This window comes from Echinops telfairi, unplaced genomic scaffold, assembly GCF_000313985.2.
Source record: "Echinops telfairi isolate 266 unplaced genomic scaffold, ASM31398v2 ScPeMD7_7424;HRSCAF=8462, whole genome shotgun sequence".
Lineage (NCBI taxonomy): Eukaryota > Metazoa > Chordata > Mammalia > Afrosoricida > Tenrecidae > Echinops > Echinops telfairi.
This window is the reverse complement of record NW_022111324.1, coordinates 12,855,148-12,874,574: the sequence shown is the minus strand read 5'-3', so window position 1 is coordinate 12,874,574 and position 19,427 is coordinate 12,855,148. Positions and strand designations below refer to the sequence as shown.

At 48.7% G+C, this 19,427-nt stretch overlaps 1 protein-coding gene across 1 annotated transcript in view; it reads right to left on the bottom strand.

The window, feature by feature from the left end:
• The window catches only part of CUNH1orf105 (chromosome unknown C1orf105 homolog), a 31,595-nt gene that overhangs the window by 8,994 nt on the left and 3,174 nt on the right, over positions 1 to 19,427 (bottom strand). The window contains exons 3-4 of the mRNA XM_004706826.2: positions 15,934 to 16,024; positions 5,830 to 5,904 (exon numbers count right to left, since the gene is read on the bottom strand). Coding sequence (XP_004706883.1) covers positions 5,830 to 5,904; positions 15,934 to 16,024 — 166 coding nt within the window. The remainder of the gene's footprint in view (positions 1 to 5,829; positions 5,905 to 15,933; positions 16,025 to 19,427) is intronic.

Genomic DNA, 19,427 nt, shown 5'->3' with positions numbered 1-19,427 from the left:
CACACCAGCCTGTGTGATCACGAGGTGTCGCTGGGATCAGGTATCAGGCATCAAAGACCCAGAACAAAAAATCATATCATTGGAAATGAGGGGGAGTGCAGACTGGAAACCCAAAGCCCATCTTTAGGCAATTGGACATCCCCTTACAGAAGGGTCTCAGGGATATGACAAGCCAGTCATGGTGCAGTATAGCACCAATGAAACAAACAATTTTTCTCTAGTTCTTTAATGCTTCTTCCTCCCCACTATCATGACACCAGTTCTACCTTACACATCTGGCTAGACCAGAGCATGTACACAGGTACAGATAAGAGCTGGAAACACAGGGAATCCAGGACAGATAAACCCCTCAGGACCAATATTGAGAGTAGCCATACCAGGAGGATAAGGGGGAAGATGTGTGTGGGGGGGAGGGGGAACTGATCACAATGATCTACATATAACCCCCTCCCAGAGGGATGGGCAACCAAAAAGTGGGTGAAGGGAGACAATTGATCAGTGTAAGACATGAAAAAATAATAATAATTTATAAATTATCAAAGATTCATGAGGGAGGGTAGAGGAGGGTGGGGGAAAATGAGGAACTGATACCAAGGGCTCAAGTATAAAGAAAATGTTTTTAAAATGTTGGGCAACAAATGTACAAATATGCTTGACACAATGAATGTATGTATGGATTGTGATCAGAGTTGTATGAGCCCCCAATAAAATGATTTAAAAAAAATCAGTGTCTATAATATAAAGGTTTATTTATAGACTTCCAATTCTATTTAGTCTGTATATATTTGTTTATGCTATAACCATACACTTAATTATTGTATTATGTTTTGACATCAGAAAGTGTGAGTCCTCTAATTTTGTTCATTTTAAAGAATGGTTTTGCCTACTCTGAGTCTGTTGCATTTCCATGTGAATTTTAATATCTGTTGGTCTAATTCTACAATAAAAAGTATCTGGGAATTTGAATGAAATTGCATTGAATCTGTAGCTCAATTAAGGAATCATAACCAACTTAACAATATTACCTTTCAATCCATGAACATGGAATTATTTTCTTTTATTTACATCATCTTTCATATCTCATAATGATGCCTTACAGCTTTTTATGTATAAAATCTTGTACTTCTTTCATCAAATTTATCCCTGTTTTCTACATTTTGATAATATTTTAAATGGAATTGCTTTATTAATTTCATTTTTGGATAGTTCATTGCTAGTGTAGAGAAAATTGACTTTTCCATACAGTGAACCCTCACCACTTCGCGCTTCGACTTCCGCGGCTTCACTCTATCGTGGTTTTTTGCGTAACAGCACATGCTCTGTCATTACTGCCACTGATTGGCTCATACTGTACACGCTTGATGCCATAAATAATATAATAAATAATAAATGATAATTATAACGTCCAAAATGTTTTACTGTATTTTTCCTTTTTCGTTTAATAAATTGGGTAATACGAGTGTAATGGTGACTAAAGGGTGTTTTTTCATGTCCTCTATGCTCTAACTATGAAAATATTTGATTTACAAATAAGGAATCCTACTTTGCGGAATTTCATTTATCATGGTAGGGTCTAGAACCGATTAACTGCGATAAACGAGGGTTCACTGTATTGCTCTTGTATCTTATAACCCTACTGTATTCACTTACCAGTTTTATTTATTTTTGCATGTGTCAGTTATTTAAGATTTTTAGTAACCAATGAGTATGTCATCTATGAATATGAGCGGGTACCGCCCCCCACCTGGAATTATGCTGGGCAAAGTGGAGCTTTCCAAGTACACATTTTTCCCACTAGGCAAGCATCAAACAACTCATTCTCAGTTAGTGCACCCAGGTGTCGCCTAGGAAGGTTCTCTCTGGTCACAGTGACATTTTTCAGAAAAGTATTTTTGTTTTAACCTCGTTTTTTTTGTGATGGTTGATTTAAGAGAACCACATGCAGTTGTGAAATTTTGTTTTCTGCTCAGGAGAAATGCCAAAGAATCTGTTGTGATGTTGAACACAGTTTATAAGAACAGCGCTATGGAAAAAACTCAAGTGTATGAGTGATTTTCTTGTTTCAAAAAAGGTGAAATGTTGATTGATGACAAACTTCATTCTGGACACCCATCAACTTCCTGAAGAGACAAAAATGTCAACTTGTAATGCATTTGGAATTCATTCCACCAGCTCAGACTGTTAATAAAGCTTTTTAGTTAGAGGTTCTGAAAAGATTACATAACAGTATGTGACCAAAAAGGCTTGATTTGTGGCAGATTGGGGACTGGTTTTGCCACCATGACAATGCACCTGCTCATGCAGCCATCTCGGTGTGCCAGTTTGGGGCAAAAAACAGCATGCTTCTCTTGTCCTACACACCATACTCTCCAGGCCTTGATCTGTGTGACTTCTTTTGGTTTCCACGAATGCAAAGGGACCTGAAAGGAGAGCAATCTGTCTACATAGAAGAGGTGAAGAAAAAAACTAGGGAGGTGCTGTCAGCCATCCAAAGAGATGAGTTTGAAAAATGTCTCCAAGAATGAAATCGCAGATTGGACAAATGCATTAAGTGTAATGGAGAGTATTTTTCATTTTAAAAATGTATTCAATACATAGCTTTTGGGGAAAAATTCCATTTTGGTGGGGGGTACCCCCTCGTAGTGTTTTACTTCTTCTTTTTCTATAATCTGGATAGGTTTAGTGTTTTTCTTATTAATTGATCTGGTGGCAATTCCAGGTACCTGTTGGACTTCTAAGTGCAAAGATGGCAATTCGAATCCACCAGGTGCTCCATGAGGGAAAGTTCAGGTCGTCTACTCCTGTAAGGATTGACCACCTCAGAAACCCTATATTGGGCCACTGTACATGGGCACAGGCATAAAAACAATGGTGAGTGTGGCACAGCTGGCGTGTTTTGTTCTGTTGTACAAATGAGTCTGAAGCAACCTGATGGCACTTAACAGCAAGAATCGGAATCAGCTCTATGGCAGTGTGCTTTTACTGGTGCCGTTAATTGGCCCAGTTAGAACCTCCAGTACAATGGTGAAGAGAAGTGGTGAGTGATTAACCTTGCCTTGATCTTAGTGGGAACAGAGCCAATCTGTTACCATTAAGTATGATGTTAGCTGTGGATTTTCCATAGAGGCTGTCTATCAGGATGAGGACGTTCTCTTCTATCCCTAGGGGTCTCTTCTGCATTCCCCAGCATCTCCACTCAGCTTGCTGCTGAGAATGCTGTGCAGACCTTCAGTCCCTCTTCCTGGAAGGATTTTGATGTGCTGCTCCACACAGTGAGGCAAGGTATTTCACCCCTGTTTCCAATGTCTCTCTATGTTTTCCCACCTGGATCTGTATGCACTAGCTCTGAGGCAGAAAGGAAGGATTTCCAGAGCACTTGTACCTGAGGCCCTTCCCTTTAGATACTAAGGTAGGGTAAGGGGGTAAGGGTGGGGTAATCTGCATAGAATTACTGCAAACAGTAAGACCGCAACCTGCAGGCTCCTCTTCTGCCAGGCCTGAGCAAAGGCGAAGAACAGAGAGGAGGTCTTGGGGAAAAGAACAGCTGCTGAGGTCCCATGTGAGCCAGCTGGCCAAAGCCAGCTTAGGCTCAGGGTCAATGCATTCTAAATGTGGACACAAGTGAGGTGATTCCAGGAGCAAGACCAGGAGAAATCCCAATCCTAGTTCCCCAAATTCCTGTCAATGTTAATATTGTGCAACACGCTCTTGTTTATGTAGAACACAAACATTGATTGTGATATCGAAGTATACTTTTGCAATGGTTTTGGATAATTTTCCTTACCTCTCACAAAAGTTTCACAAAGCTGTTGCTTCTTTCCATGGCCCACTCACCTGAGGTACCTCTGCCATGAACTTGTGGACGGAGCTTCTCTGAGGTCTCCTCCATGCTTTTCCTCTTATTGTATATCTAACCCCTAGCTTTCTCCTAGGAAAATCATAGGATCTCAGAGCTGAAGAGAGCTTTCCTCAACTCTACCCTGAACCTAATCATTTAGCTAAGTTAACCTTCAGCCTAAGCTTAATCCTTACTCTGACCCTAATATCCATTCTGATGTGAACCCTAGATTCATACCTCTATAATAGATCCATATCTATTAATAATTGGAACCCTATGGATAATAATGAATTATAGATAGCCTTGAGATGAATGAGTATTCTAGAACGCTTCATGGGGCTCATGTACAACTTGTACATGGATCAAGTGACAGTTGTGCAAAAAGAACAAGCGCATATTGAATGGTTTAAAATCAGGAAAGGTGTGAATTAAAGTTATATCCTCTTAACACATATATTCAATTTCTATGCTGAGCAAATAATCAGAGAAGCTGGATTATATGAAGAAGAATTTGGCAGCAGGATTGGCAGAAAGCTCATTAACAACCTGCTATATGCAGATGACATAACCTTGCTTGTTGAAAGTGAGGAGAATTTCATCAGCTGTGTAAAGAAAACCCAAATGCACACAACTGGACCAATAGGTAACATTATTAACACGATAAATAGAGAAAAGATTGAAGTTGTTAGGGATTTTGTTTTTCTTAGACCCACAATCATTGCTCCTGGAAGCAGCAGTGGAGATCAAATGGAAGTGGGGGGCACATCGAGAGAGAGAGAGAGAGAGAGAGAGATCAAATGATGCAAGCAAGGATATTACTTAGAGCACTAAGGTGAAAATACCAAGCCATGGTATTTTCCAGTGCTCACATGTATGTGAAAGTTGGACGTTGAATAAGGAAGACCAAAGAAGAATCAATGAATTTGAATTATGGTGCTGGTGAAGAATATTGAAAGTACCATAGATTGCCAAAAACAAACAAATCTGTTTTGGAAGAAGTACAGGCAGAATATTTCTTAGAGGTAAGGAACTTTGGACATGTTGTCAGGAGAGACCAGTCCCTGAAGAAGGACATCATGCTTGGTAAAGTAGAGGGGCAGCAAAAAAGGGGAATGCCCTGGACAAGATGGAATGACCCGGTGGTTGCAACAATGGGTTCAAACATAAGAACAACTGTGAGGATGGCACAGCACCGGGCAGGGTTTCCTTCTGTTGTGCACAGGGTCACTAGGAGCTAGAATTGACTCGATGGCACCCAATGACAACAACAGGAACCCTCAGTGTCCCTACTACCAACTCTGACCTCGGAAGACCTCTTTCGTCAGGACCTCTAGCAGATGGCAGAGGTTTGCTCTAGATTCTTCCACAATCTCCTTGATATCCTTCCTTTCCCCGGAACACGCATGCTGCCCTCATCCTGATCCCCGCCAATGATAGAGAACTACAGTACGAGTCATTCTTCACTAGCTAGAACTGCTCTCTGCAGGGGTTCCCTCCCGCCCTGGGATTCTGCCTGAATGAATGATGAATCCGAAAGGAGAGCTGCTTGTTTCATAATTGTAATGGTGGAGAAGGATTTTCCTTTGTGTGTGTGTGCATGTCTATGTGTGTGTAAGCATTGTGTATTGGGAAAATGTTAAAAAAGAAAATGTTCCATGTGCCCCTGAACCTGAACCCTATGAGGGTAGTTACCCTCTTAAATGAGGCAGCTCAGCCCCTTCCCTTCCCTTTCTTTCCTTTCCCATCCTATCCCATCCTATCTCATCTCTTCGGCTCCAGCCCACCTACCTTGGCCCACCTTTGGTTTGTTGAAAGCCTGATAGTATTGAGTCAGCTACTGGGTGCTTCCTCACTTGCAGCCCGTCCCAGTTCCAAGGTCTTCCCCGAAGGGGACCCCATCACAATCTCCCCAACATGGCTTTTCTTGGGGAGGACAGAGCTCTGTCCTAGGGATACTGGTACCAAATCCTTATGCCCACTCCCTTGCCTACCATTCTGATATTTCGACACGTGGAACATAGCCTCCTGTTTCTGAGCAGCACAGGTTGGCTTGAGCTCCTGCTCCCCTGTGGGGAAAGAGAGAGGAGAGAGGTGAGGATGTGGTCAGGTACCTGGTGCACAAACGTTAATGGGGGAGATGGACACTTCATTCTCAGCTCCAGGCAAGTGAATGCTGCATCCACGATCAGGTGCATATCAGTTCAGGAAGGGTTTAGGCAGCCATGAGTGAGCTGTAGCAGAGGTGGTGATCTCTGGCTCTGGGAGACAGTGGAGCAGGTGTGGCAGCTAGCAGAGGGGACTGGGGCTGCAGTCTAATGGGGTCTCTGCTTCCCACACAGAGCACCTATGAGCTGCAACCTCCCAAAGGTGGAGTATTTCCCCTACATCACACAAAGGCTCCACCTTTAGGCTAGCTGAGCATCTCAGCCTTAGAAACAATGAAGACCTCTCTCCAGCAAACCTCCTACCTGGCCCCTCCACGTCCTCCTCCTCTTCTCTCAGGCCTTAACTCAGGCCCCACCTCCATTCCCCAGCATCTGCTGGCTAGCCCCATCTCAGCCCTTTGCACCGTTTGGGAGAAGCCCCTGCAGTGAGGAGCCCAACTAAAGCTGGTGTTGGGGGCATGTATCCCTCCGCCCTCTGTGTGTTAGTCTAGGTAAACTAGGGAGACAAATCCACAGAAACTCATATATGTATAAGAGAGCGTTTTATATAAAGGGTAAGTGTACATTAAGAAAGCATCCCAACCCAATGCTGTCCAAGTCCATAAGTCTAACAGCCCATATGTCGGACACCGATCTACAAAGTCCTCCTCAGTCTCACAACACACACACAATGACTCCGACTGCAGGAGGAAAGCCGAGTCAGTGAACGTGTAAGCATCTCAGTGCTGGCAGGGATCTCCACACGAGTGCTCCAGTACCCAAGGCTGCATTGGGGTAGGTTCATGTGGCTTCTCCTCAGGGATGTCTCGCAGGAAGTGAGCCTTGCCAGCTGAAGCAGGGAACTGGCTAAGGCAACTACACCCTGGTCCAACTATCACAAAGCAAGAGACCGAGAACTAGGAAGGTGAGGCTCACCGAGCCATTTATCCCTCCGCCCTTCAATTAACCCCATATGTGTTTATCGTCCAGGTTGGTACAATAAACCTTAACTATCTCACTGTGGGAGTAGAGGCTGCTGATCCTGGCAAGAAATGACCAGTGGAGGAAGGGTGGGAGCCCTTGTCTGCTTAAGGCTTCCTTATTTCCCTTCTGCCACAGGGCCAAGGAGCTCTCACACAGGCTTTCTTTTACATCCGGGCAACAGGTTTGGTTAGGGAGCAAATGGAACTTGTGGCTAATATTATGTTTGGAGATTTTCTCTCACCCTCCCTCATCCACTGACATCGGCAGCTGTGAGCTGTGTGCTAAGGAAGCGTAGCACATGATGAAGAGTTGGGGGTGCTGTGACCAGCCAACTCTGGCTGCTGATGGGAATCTGCTCCTTCTGTTTGATTGGCCTGCCGACCTCTCACTACATGTGAAGCCATGCATGCCCTGGTGCAGGCCTGCTCTCCAGGAGCCTTCCTGTTCCAGGAGGCTTGGGGAACAAGAAGAAGGGGAACAGAGCCATGTGGATTGGGGGTTGTGGGGTACCAGCCTCCACAACCGAATGGGTGCAAGAGGGGCGGTTGTGTAATTGAAGGGTAAATGAAAGAGACATCTAACTAGACAAAACATGCAAGTGCTCACCTCCGCTGGGACTTCAGGAGCCAGGTCCTCCCAGAGAGAGAGAGAATATATTCCCAACATCAGTTTATATACTCTAGGGGCATACAATCCCGCCTAATTACAGGTAACCACATACTGAACAAAGTGGGCTGTACCCTAACCCTAAAGGTCCCTGAGTTGATTGGAGGAGTAACCTAACACCAGTGCTGGGGGCAGGAAAGGGGGGTGACTGTCCCCTGAGCAGTGAGAGCAGTTGCAACCTGTCTGCTCCTATACATAAAGCTGCAGGCTAGACAGCAATCAGCCATGCGCCCACAAGGCTGGAATCTTGGAGACATATTTAGAATTCGTTTCATTCCCATGGGGCACTGAAAAAGAATCAACCCAGTGAGACGCGGTGGTGGGCTGCTTGTGCTAGAGCTCGAGTGGGACGGCCAGAGTCATCCACGCAGCAACAAAGGCTTACTGTGGTGCCACCGTCCAAGAGGGATCAGACAAAGCTCCTGTTCCCATGGGAAACAAGGGGAGAATGCAAACTCGTTCGCTTGCCCATTTCCAACTCGGGGACACAGAGACGTACAAGCTGCCGCTGCCAACCCCTCGCTGCTCCGTCCAGCAGACGGTGTGTGTGCCAAGAAGTGTGCGGTGCTGGCGGAGTCATGACGGGACCCACGAGGCCACCATCCAAGGGAAAGGTGTTGCTGAGCTCACCTGGGCGCGGTCCGGGGCGCCCCAGGCAGGTGAGAGAGAGTCTGAGATAAGCTCCCAGAGCAGGCCAGCTGGAGTGGAATGGGAAACCCAGCCCAGGAAGCACGGGGCTGCACGACGTGGAGACACCACCCAGCAATCAGCGCCAAGCAGCCCCGGGTTTGGAGCGGCTGGACTGGCAAGAGGGAGGTAGTTTAGGAGTGAGGCGAGACGTGAAGCATCTCTGCGTGTGAAGCCCTCTGCTTCGGGACAGACTCCCTCTCGGCCCCGGGGGTGGGATCCCCTGCTGCGCAGGCTCCCTCATCCCTCAGGTCTCTGAGGTGGGCAACTAAGATTCCTTTGGGAAACGATGACTCAAGGTTGGACGGCTCAGGGAACCTGAGAGGAGGCAAGATACATACAGAACTGTCACCGCCCCCCAGCAAATTCCAACTCACAGCCACCCCACAGGGCAGAGTCGAACTGTCTCTGGGGGTCTCTGAGAGTATAACTCTCTATGGGAATAGAAAGCTTCAAACTGCGGGCTTTGTGGTTTAGCAGCCCGAAGATAACACACTACGCCCACCACAGCCCCTAACGAAAGGTGGTTTTTCAAGAAAGAGAGACTACTTCTGATTGGAGGAATCAGGAAAGGCTTCCTGGAAGCGGCATTTGCACTTAGTCTGAGAGGAGGAGGACTGGGATGGAGAGAGGTGGGGATGAGAAAATCCTTGGGTGGATATGCTTTTTACTAGAGTTATCATCCTGGCGATGGAGTCCCCCTCTTTTCCAGGCTTCAAGTGTCTGCATAAGATGCTACAGGGTCTATTGGGACATCTCCAAGATCTACAGCTTATTAATGGCAACTGTGAATGCGTGTCCAGAGTCCCATAACCGTGATGGCTACTGCTTCATTCTTAGAACCCAGAGGATTGCTTATGTTATGTGTTATCCTACCTGGCCTTGTTACCACCTCATCCTTTAAGCCAGAGCTTGGGTGTATTTTCTCAAAAACAAAACAAAACAAAACAAACAACAGAAACAAACAAACAAAAACCCTTTCTCTTTCCCCTCCTTCAACCTCTACCTCCCTCAACGGAGTTAGGTCTCTGCCCCTCTGCTTCCATCAAAGCTCCAGCACCACCTTCACTGCATTCTGAACTGGCATTCGCTCTTATTTTATCTTCTCCATCTTGTGTTCTTTCAACTTATCATAAAGCCTGACACACAGGAGGTATTCAGAAAAAAATTAGTTGAATGAATGAACCACTGTATGTATTTTAAACTCACCAAAAGCTGGGTGGTTAGAGTACTTGGCTGCTAACCAAAGGTCTGTGGTTTGAGCCCACCAGCCGCTCCACAGGAGAAAGATGTGGTAGCCTGCTTCCACCTAGACTGACAGTCGTGGCAGTGCTGTGAGCCAGCTCCACTCAGCTTATAGGGCTGGCATCAGTTGGAATGAACTCGGTGGCAGTGGGTTTTGAGTTGGTTATTTATACAGACAGAGCCTACACATCTAATGCAGAAACACGAGTGTATATGAAGGTTACTGTTCCTATTATACGGTTTTCAGGGAAATGTTATAGGACAATAGTGTTTTAGGACAACAAACTTCCCACATAAGGTGCTGGGGAAACTTTTCACAACTGGAAATATCCCAGTGTCACAGGCTGGTTGTCCTGAGCGCTCTGTTCCCGACAGAGAGCTAGGAGCAGCTGGAGTGACTAGCCAAGAGACAGAAACTCCCTGGGCTCCCTCTCCTGCCCACAGTGCGCTCCATGGTCAAAAGCTATAATCCTGCCCATGCTGTACACGCAGAGGCGAACACCCATCTTTGACCTGTGGCTTCTCTTGCCTCTGCCAGGAATGTGACAGTGACTTCATCTCAGACTCACTGTGAGCTGGAGCCTCACCCTCCAGAAGAGCGTTCAGTTCCTGTGTGTGCAGAGCAGAGCAGGGTGAGGGCGCTTGGAGGTTTCTACAACACAGGGGCAGTAGCTGCGATGGCCAGCGGCCTAGGCAGTCTACAAACAATGAGGGAAGATCCGTCCCGCTTGCCTTGCGTTCCTTCTCAGCCCCGAAACCCAGGTCTTGCACAATCTTCTGCAATCCACTCTCTTCCTTCTCACTCACACTGTCCCTGCGGCCAGCTCAGCTGCAGTCACAGGAATGGAGAATGAGTTGGTCTGAGGTTCACAGCACCAGCCCCTGGCTGTAGCATCTTTAGGGTCAGAGCCATTCAGAGAGGAGGCTGTACATTCTTCATGGGGCTCTCATTTCCCAAGCAGCTGTCCCCAGGACAACAGATGGCAGCTGTGATGCGAGAGTGACAGCAACCTGTTTGTAGCTTGGCCAAGGTATGATGCATATTCCATGCAGTTCCCAGAAGCCAAAGTCTGCTTTCAGCATTTCACAGTGGAAAACATCCCAGTGTCTCAGGCCAATAGCTTCTGTGGTTCCTAAAATCTAGGTCATGGACTTAGCTCTTGGCCTTCTGGTATCCTTCTTGGTATAGAAACTGCAACATAATATTCTCCCCCCTCCCACATACACACACCTGTCCACATAACAAAAGCTGAAAATGTAAGCACCAGATGGTGACTTTAAAAATAGGCAGGACAAGCAGATGTGAGGAACACTGGCAGTCTTGCCTGTGTGCTTCTTGACCTTTGACATCTCTGCTCCTACCTGCCTTTCCACTCCTGGCTTCACTGAGATACCTCACAGGCCAGCAATTCAACTCTTTCAACTAATGCCATGGGAATAACGTGGCCTAGAGAGATTGTGAGTTTTGCCCAATAGCAATTTATTCTTTGACAATCAAAAAAATTCTTTGGATTAAAAAAAAACTACATTTCCTCAGAAGAAGAGCAGCACCCTAAGAGCCATGTGATTCTTACACTCTGCAAACCAGTAGCCAGAGAACCATTTCAACGCTCCACAAGGCCTAAGGTAATGGCACATTGCCCTGCTAACTGAAAGCACAGTGTTCTCAGTTAAAGAATAAAGCTAAATACAGTTGAAAAAATGCTTTTATTAGGAGAAAAAAAATTAGTGTTTCTTAGGAGAAAAAAAATCTCAATGAGATACAAAATAAAAACAGTCCCGTATTCTCCATCTGTGGTTTTACTACCGTCACAAATTCAGGTCCCAGATGGCTGCCACTTCCCTAGAGATGATATTTGTGGCTCTATGTATCTGCCCAACACAAATAGGATATAGACTTAGAAGCATGGTGCTGTGGGCTAGGTGCTGGACTGCTAAGACAAGGTTTATGGTTCGAACACACCAACTGCTCAGTGTGAGAAAGAGGAGGCTGTCAGTTCTCCTAAAGATAGTCTTTGAAACCCGATAGAGGATAGAGGATCGCTCTGAGTGAGTGGCTTCATGGCAGTGTGTTTGTTAAGAAGGCCAGTGACTTGGTGGTCATGGGCTTTAGAAATTTATAGTCAATGAGAGAAAAGCAACGAAAAAATTCTTGAGAAAGCCCAAAGGGAACAGTAGACGTCACCATCCTATGTTTTCCCCCACAGGTCTGCTAGGACAAAAGTCCCATGCCCTCCTTAGACCAGAACAAGCTGTGAGGAAGGAAGCAGAGAGAGGGGCGAGGGGGGAACTGAGGGGGCGCTCTCGAGCAAACACAGGCCCCATAGCCTGCCTGCTAAGATGGCTGGGCATGCCATCTCCCGGCCTCGGCTATCCAACCATATGTCCATTTCCTTATTTCGCTGCTGGGCAGAGCCGACAGTGGGTACCTGTGAAACGGCAGGTGGAAGTCGTGCCCAACAGAGAAGCCTCCACCTGCACAGGAGATATTTGAAAATGGGGAAAGGCTTAGATTTAATTTCCTTCTGTCTCTCCTTGCCATCCATCTTCTTTCTTAGCTCTGCCTTTATTTTATTAATACCCCCCACCCCACCCCCCTTGTCTCTCTCGTGTCTTGGGTTCTCTTGCTGCCTCTGTCTCCCTCTCTCTGCCTCTGAGCCACGGTCTTCCCTCTCTCTGGCTCTCCACTAGGGACGGCTGCTCCCAACAAGCGCGCAGCATCGCCACGGGGCTGGTGCTGCGCCTGCCCAGGGGAGGAGTGCGGTTTGATAAGTGGCTGTTCAAAGTTCAGCCCTTTGACCTGTGACGGTGAAGAGAAAGGGTGCTGCCAGGTGGCATGACCTTTGTGCCTGGGAGCCAGGCCCTCTGCTTGGCTGTGGAGCTGCCAGCAGTCTCTTGACAGGCCCCTGGTTGGAGGCGGCAGGAAGAGTTTGTCCACCGTGCGTTCCCTCCCCCAGGCAAGGGGCAGGGGCAGCGAACCAGTGTTTTCCTCCCGATGTCCACATGTTTGCCTTCAGGTTCCGCTGAGCAGCCTCTGGAGGCTAGAATTGCGTTTGAGACCTGTGGGACTGGCTAAGGAGCCTCAGCTCTTTACAAGAGAAAGATGAGTTTGAATCTTCAACTCTGTTTTAGGGGTCAGAAGAGACCCCAATCTCAAATATGATCTCAGGAGAACATTGGTGAAGTCCGAAAGAGACACAGACAACACAAAGACACGGATGCGTCATCCGGCGGAGGGAGCCATTAGCACCCAGGTCAAAATAGTATCAGAGGATTCAAGCCAGACACCAGATAAATAGGGCATGGAAAAAAGGGGCCGTCTCAAGTTCATGACTGGTGGCAGCTCAGTACATCACAGTTACGGGTGGGGACACAAAAGCAGGAATGGACAGTGACTGGAGCTTGGCCCAGGGCCTTCTGACCAAGGCAGTCAGGACGAGATGGATAGGGTATGGCTATGAGACCCCAGTACTGTCCCCAGTACAGTGGTGACCTCCGTCATGGACACACACAGGCCAGCACCTAAGAGGCTGCCAGGAGAGGGGTGGAAGCAGTCCACCTTCCCAGGCACTCTGCCTCAGGGCAAGGTGTCCTACATCCACCATGGAGGATCAGAACAGAAAGAGTTCGATGGATGCATAATCTATGTGGGGACCCTGCAAATGGATTTGGGTCTGTCATTGCCATCCCTAGCCTTTTGCAAACCCCGGGTGCTCAGGATTTAAGCTCTAGTACAACTCTATAGGAGGAAGATGCAGCCGTCTGCTCTGGGAAAGATTCCCAGCCTCCGAAATCCTATGTAGGATCACTCTCAGTTGATGGCACCGACTTTGGGGTGTGACAGATAGAGGTCACCAACAGAACCTCTCCAGTCGCGTGGGTGATTCTTTCTGTCACACCAGTTTAGGGTCAAAACCTGGAGGGCCTGCTCATCCCCCACAAGGTCAGGGTGAGGCATCTCCCTTTCCCCTCCAGTTGTTGGTAGGTGGCATGGTGTGGGTTCTGACGCGTGCCAACCCAGTGCACAAAAGACTGACACGGTGCCCCCTGCACCCTCCCCACAGCCATTGCTATGTTGGAGCCATTGTCACAGCCACTGGGTTTCCATTTCCTGATCGTCTTCCTCTTTTTCGCTGCCACTCTGCCAAGCGTGATGTTCTTCTCGGGCACTGGGCCCGCCTGATGACCTGTCCGAAGTACAGAGCCAAAGTTTTGCCATCCATCCTTCCAGGCAGCATTCCAGGTGTCCTTTTTCCAACACAGGAGAAAGATGGGTTTGAATGGTCAGTTCAATAGGAGAACGATGAAGCTGTCTGATTGACAGGCTTCTGGCAGTCCAGGACACTTTCAATATTCTTCCCCAACACCACGGTTCAAAAGTCTCAATTCTTCCTCCATCTTCTAGAAGTATTAGCGGTCGGGCCAACATTTGAGTTTGGCCTCCAGAGCTAGTGAATGAACTGCTGTTGCTCTTGGCTGACATCTATTGCCTGATGTGAATATTGCAGATAAGAAATGCTAACCTCTGCTGTGGTTAGGCCTCCCTTCCCATCATATCATAAGCACATTCTTCCCCCCTCCCCCCGCTGCCTGGTGCCTACAGTCTGTGTCTAGGCCAGCAGGTCTCCACCTGTGGGTCGCAACCCCTTTGGGGGTCAGATGACCCTTTCACGGGGGTTGGCTGATTCATCACAGTAGCAAATTAGTTATGAAGTTGCAACGAAAATAATTTTATGGTTGTGGGGGTCAGCACAACATGAGGAACTGTATTAAAGGGTGGCGGCATTAGGAAGGTTGAGAACCACTGCCCTAGGCTGTGATGGTGCCCTGAGATCTGGAGCACACCGGCGAGGGGAAGCCCTTGGCAGTGGTGAGAACCTGTCTAGACGGGAAGTTCAGAAAGACCACGACTGAGGACTCCTTGCTGATTCTCTAGCAATTGCTAGCCAGATCCTGCTCACTTCTGCCCCTCCCCACCAGCCCATGTCCTGTCACCTATTTGCCGAGGTATTGCCAAGGTGAGAAGGTGTTACTGTGTCTCAAGCACAGCTCTGACCTTGACCCTCCTTGCCTGGAGAGTCTCCTCACTGCTCCCAACCTTAGACCGACCTTGTCTGCTAGGGCCAGGCCCACCCAGCGCCTGGCTCCCCTTCCCAGGTGCCCACGTGCCCAGGTACTAATTCCTGGATCTGCGCCTCCTGCACCTTCAGTGCCCAGGCTTTGCCCCTGCTCTTCCCTGTACTGTCTGGGCCTTTCAGCTCTTCCTCCGCCCCTGCCCTTCCCTGTATGCTTGACAGGCATAGCTGCAGGATCCTCTTGACTTTCTCCCTCCCTCCCTCTGCCCACCCATCTCCCAACCTGGAGGTGACCTTTCCCTCCCTTGCCCCTCAAAGTACCTCTAAGATACTCTGTTGTGATGGCCCCGTCCTGCCTCACCCACTGGTTGTGTAGCCTGGACTGTGAGGTACTCATCTCCAAATCCATGCGCATTAAAGCAAATATAAGGGCTCAGGTGAGCACCGTTTCTGGTACCAAGGCTCCTAACACTTACGTGGGGCTTCTCCCCAGGGCACTGCACTGCACTGGGTCCAGTGTGCTAGAAACAGAGCTGCATTCACCCCATGACAGCCCAGGGGGAATGTGCAGTTTGTACAGGTTAAGATGAAGAGACAAGGGATAGTGGGTACAAGAGATAGTGTACCATCGGGTGGTGGCCCTCTGTGGTCGGGCCCCCCAAGGCCCTTTTATGCTTTCTGTGAGGTGGCAGCAGGGAGATGAGGAGTTTTTTATTTAAACTCCCCTGGGCGTGGGCTTGCAGGTGGAGGGTGTGAATAATGCCTTTGCTAGGTTGGGGGTGGGTGGCAGCGACTCCAGGTATTCGGATTGGTTCTGTCCCTGCAGTTTTCCCAATCTCTGCGAGGCGGATTATGCAATGTTTATTTGACTGCCTTTCCCCACCCCCTTTTTTAAATCATGTTATTGGGGGCTCTTACAACTCTTATCACAATCCATAGTGTCAAGCACATTTGTACATTTGTTGCCCTCATCATTCGCAAAACCCTTTCTTTCTACTTGAGCCCTTGGTATCAACTTGAGTGCCTTTCCTTTTCAGGATTCTAACATTCTACCTGTGCTCCATCAGAGAAGATTTCTGAACGGAGACCCGGATAAAACCCTCTCGGAAGAGCTTTCACCCGAGCTCTGGAGGCCTGCCTGGGCCCCCAGGCACCAGCGACTGGGTGGCCCGGTGCTCCTTTAGCTCCGGTGTTATGCCAAGAAGACAGGAAGCCCTGTTGCACCCACTCCACACCCTTCTACCAGCGCTATTAGTTTAATTTCCATTAAAAAAGAACAATAACAACCGTGTACCTTAGCTAAGCCATCCGGAACTTGAAAGAAAAATGGTAAATTCATCTCCTTCTTGGATGAAATCAGGAAAGGAGCAGAGGCCTGAGGAGACCTGAGAAATCACAACAGGAAAAAGTTAGAACCATCGTCCTTGGGCTGAAGACCCAGCCCTGAGGCTGTGTCCACAGGACCACAAGTACACCCCCCCTCCCCCAGGTGGCGCTCTCTCCCCATCCTGGATGCCCCAGCCATGAAGGAGCCCCTCTGGCTTCTCTCTCCCTCTTGTTTTGAACTAACCAGTGCAGGGCTGTGTGGATAGAGGCAGGGAAAAGAAGAGCTGGTCAGAGCACAGGTGTGGTGGGTGACACCGTCCCCAGACCTCCTTCTGAAAGTGTTGCTGCCTCTAAGGGGTCTGAGGAAAGCCTGTCTGAGGTTGACCTGAGAAATTCTAGGTCTGTCCCTGCAAATGTCAGAAGGACAGAGTCAGGTTGCTACCTCTGAACTGTGTCAAAGACCCAGTGAGACTCAAACAAGATGTGTCCCTCAAACTTTCAGGCAGGTTGGAGTAGGGGAGGAGAAACAATGAACACGTTTTCACAATGATCAGAGGACCTGTAAGCGATGGGACAAAAGGGAGCGAGGTTCACAGGAAAACAGTCTACTTTCCCCCAGGGGCCTATCAGCATATCAGTGAGATCCTCATTGTTCCAGGGGGTGGCTGACTGGACATCCCCCGTCTCAGTCTCCATGCTTAGCTTCTTGAAAGGCCCTGCTGCCTCTTCCCTGCAACTTCGAATAGCGAGCAGGTTGAAAAGGCATTTTTACTGGGGAGGAGGAGACTGGTACTTTCAGGGTCCTTTTTATCAAACTACATTTCAACAGACCAGATTCTGAGTTATGTTACATTTCTACTGTTTGATTAGCAGCAGGCTAACTCTTTCACCGCCTCTATCATAAGGACGTGATTTGCATTTCACGGCAGTCTGTCCTTGGGCTCCTGCCCTGCCTGCCTGGAGTAGGATCCCTGCCCACCCACAAGGCATTCTTCCTCCCTCCCTCCATGCCACCATGAGCTGCCCACCTACCGCACTCCTCCCTTCTGGAAACCTTCCCCCAGTCAGCTAATGAGCCGCACAGGGGTACACCATGCTCTTCACGGGGTGACCTGCATGGGCCTCCTCACAGCATCACAGGGCAGGGGGCACAGCTCATGGGGCCTGGTGAGCACGGCCACCCGTGTGCGTGCCCCTGACCTTGGTGACTTGCAGCTGAGCCACGAGCCCTCTCCTCTCTAAATGAGGAAGCATTCCCTGCACATCGGGCCCTGATATCCAGTTGGTGAAGAGCTAGTTTCACCCCCTTGCCACACCGCAAGCCTGCCCCTGCACCTTCAAGGCCGGGCAGTGGATGAAAGACAAAGATGGTACCTCGTCTTGGAGGAGGGACTAGGGGGCTTGGAGCTGCCCCTAAACACTGAGCAGGAGAAACCTAAAGGCCAGGGGAGGAGTGCTTTGGGTAGTGATATTCTTAAGTGCTCTGTGGGGACTGAGGGGACTCTGAGCTGCATGATGAGGGTCGCCGCAGTACATGCAGGCCAACCCGAGCGAACACTCACAGGGAGTGGGGTCAACAGGCCAGTCTCCCCCTCCTCCTGCTCCAACCCCCCTGCAGTGTGTTTCCAGAACTTGGAGTGGAGGCCCTCAGAGAACATGTCATGAAATGTCGCTTAACATTTCTGCCCTGTTCTGCTGAGAACTGCTTGCCCAAAGCCATGTGGTACTTCAGGTACCTCCAGCTCTTTCTCCCAAAGCCAGGGACTCGGAAACCTTCTGTCAGGAGTAAATAGCTGGACATTAAATGGAGCCTTTGGGAAGAGGAGGAGCTTCTTCTCCGTGTTGATCCTTCAACCAACTGTTCCAAATCCCTCCTAACAACGAGCGGGGCAGGCACCCAAACACCACAACCAAACTCACTGCCAGCTGGTTGCGTCTGACTCATCTTGACCCTGAATAGGGTTTCGGAGACTGTAAATCTTTAAGGGAGCAGGCAGCCTCCACCCTTGAGGACCTTGTGGGTTTGAACCTTTGACCTTGCAGTTAGCAGTCCAGTGCACACTGGGCAGTGCCATTGCCACCCCAGATCCGCTTGGAATAGCAATGGGCTAAGCTCCACTGTTCCTGTTGATTTTTCTTTCCTTGAACTCACTGGGCACAGCCAGCACAGGACAAAGCACCACCTCCCCTCCCAGAAGTCTACAGATGCCTACTCAGACCCTCAGGGCATGGCCGGGCTGTGACCAGATGCTGAGGATGCCTGTTGGTGGCCTGGTCTGTCTTTCTCAGGCCTCACCCCCACTTTCTGACTCCTCTCAAAGGCTGGTGAGCCCCTGGGTGGGGCGCATCATCAAGTGCTACAAACCTATGGAATGCAACTCCACTCTGCACATACCGGGCTGCCAGAGCCCAGATCAACTACAGCAGCATCGGCGGCCTGCACAATAAAGGAACAGGCAAAGGGGGGTGGGGGTGGGGAGAGACAGGGTGGACACAGGGTGCTGTGTCCCTGGCTGGAAGGGCAGGTCTAACAGACACACAGGCAGGACAGTGGGACAGGATTGCGGGATGTTAACCTGTTCGAGGCCCAACATTGGCAGCTTCACATGCAAGCCCACATTCCTGGCAGTGTTACAAAAAAGCAAGTATTTCTCAAAAATGAGCTGAGGTACCTGCAGATGATACAGGCTAGGATCGGGTGGGGGCTGTCCCCACTGCCATCTCCAACTGGCTTGTTTTCTGCTCACGTGTCCCTGCCCCAGGGCTCAAAGGCACCTGCGCTGGTATGCCCGTGCCATCAGCAGAAGACACCATGGGGTCACTACGAGTCAGAATCACTGCTATGACGGTGGGTGGTGGGTTTGGCTTTCTGAGCATCCCTAACTCATGATGTCGTAACAACTCTGAATAAGAACTCGATCACCTAGGGTTAGTTTATAAGCAAGCTTTTGAGTTCATGGACCTTGGGCTCCCTGTTTTATAATAAGACACCAGTTAGAGTTTGCAGGAGCCCCGGTGGCCTAGTGGGTTACACATTGGGTTGCTAATTCCAAGGTCAGCAGTTCAAAACCACTAGCTGGTCCTAGGGAGAAAGATGAGGCTCTCCGCTCTCATGAAGAGTTAGTTACAGGCTTGGAAACTCACGGGCAGTTCTCCTCTGACCCATGGGGCTGCTATACATCAGAATGGACGAGGTGGCAGGGAGTGAGTTAGAGTTTAGAGCAGTGATTCTCAACCTTCCTAATGCCCAGACCTTTTAATACAATTCCTCATGTTGGGTGACCCCCCCCCCACAACCATAAAATTATTTTCGCTGCCACTTCATAACTATAATTTTGCTACTGTGATGAATCATAATGTAAATATCTGATACGCAGGATGTATTTTCATTGTTACAAATTGAATATAATTAAACAAAAAGTATAGTGATTAATCACAAAACAATTTGTAATTATATATTGT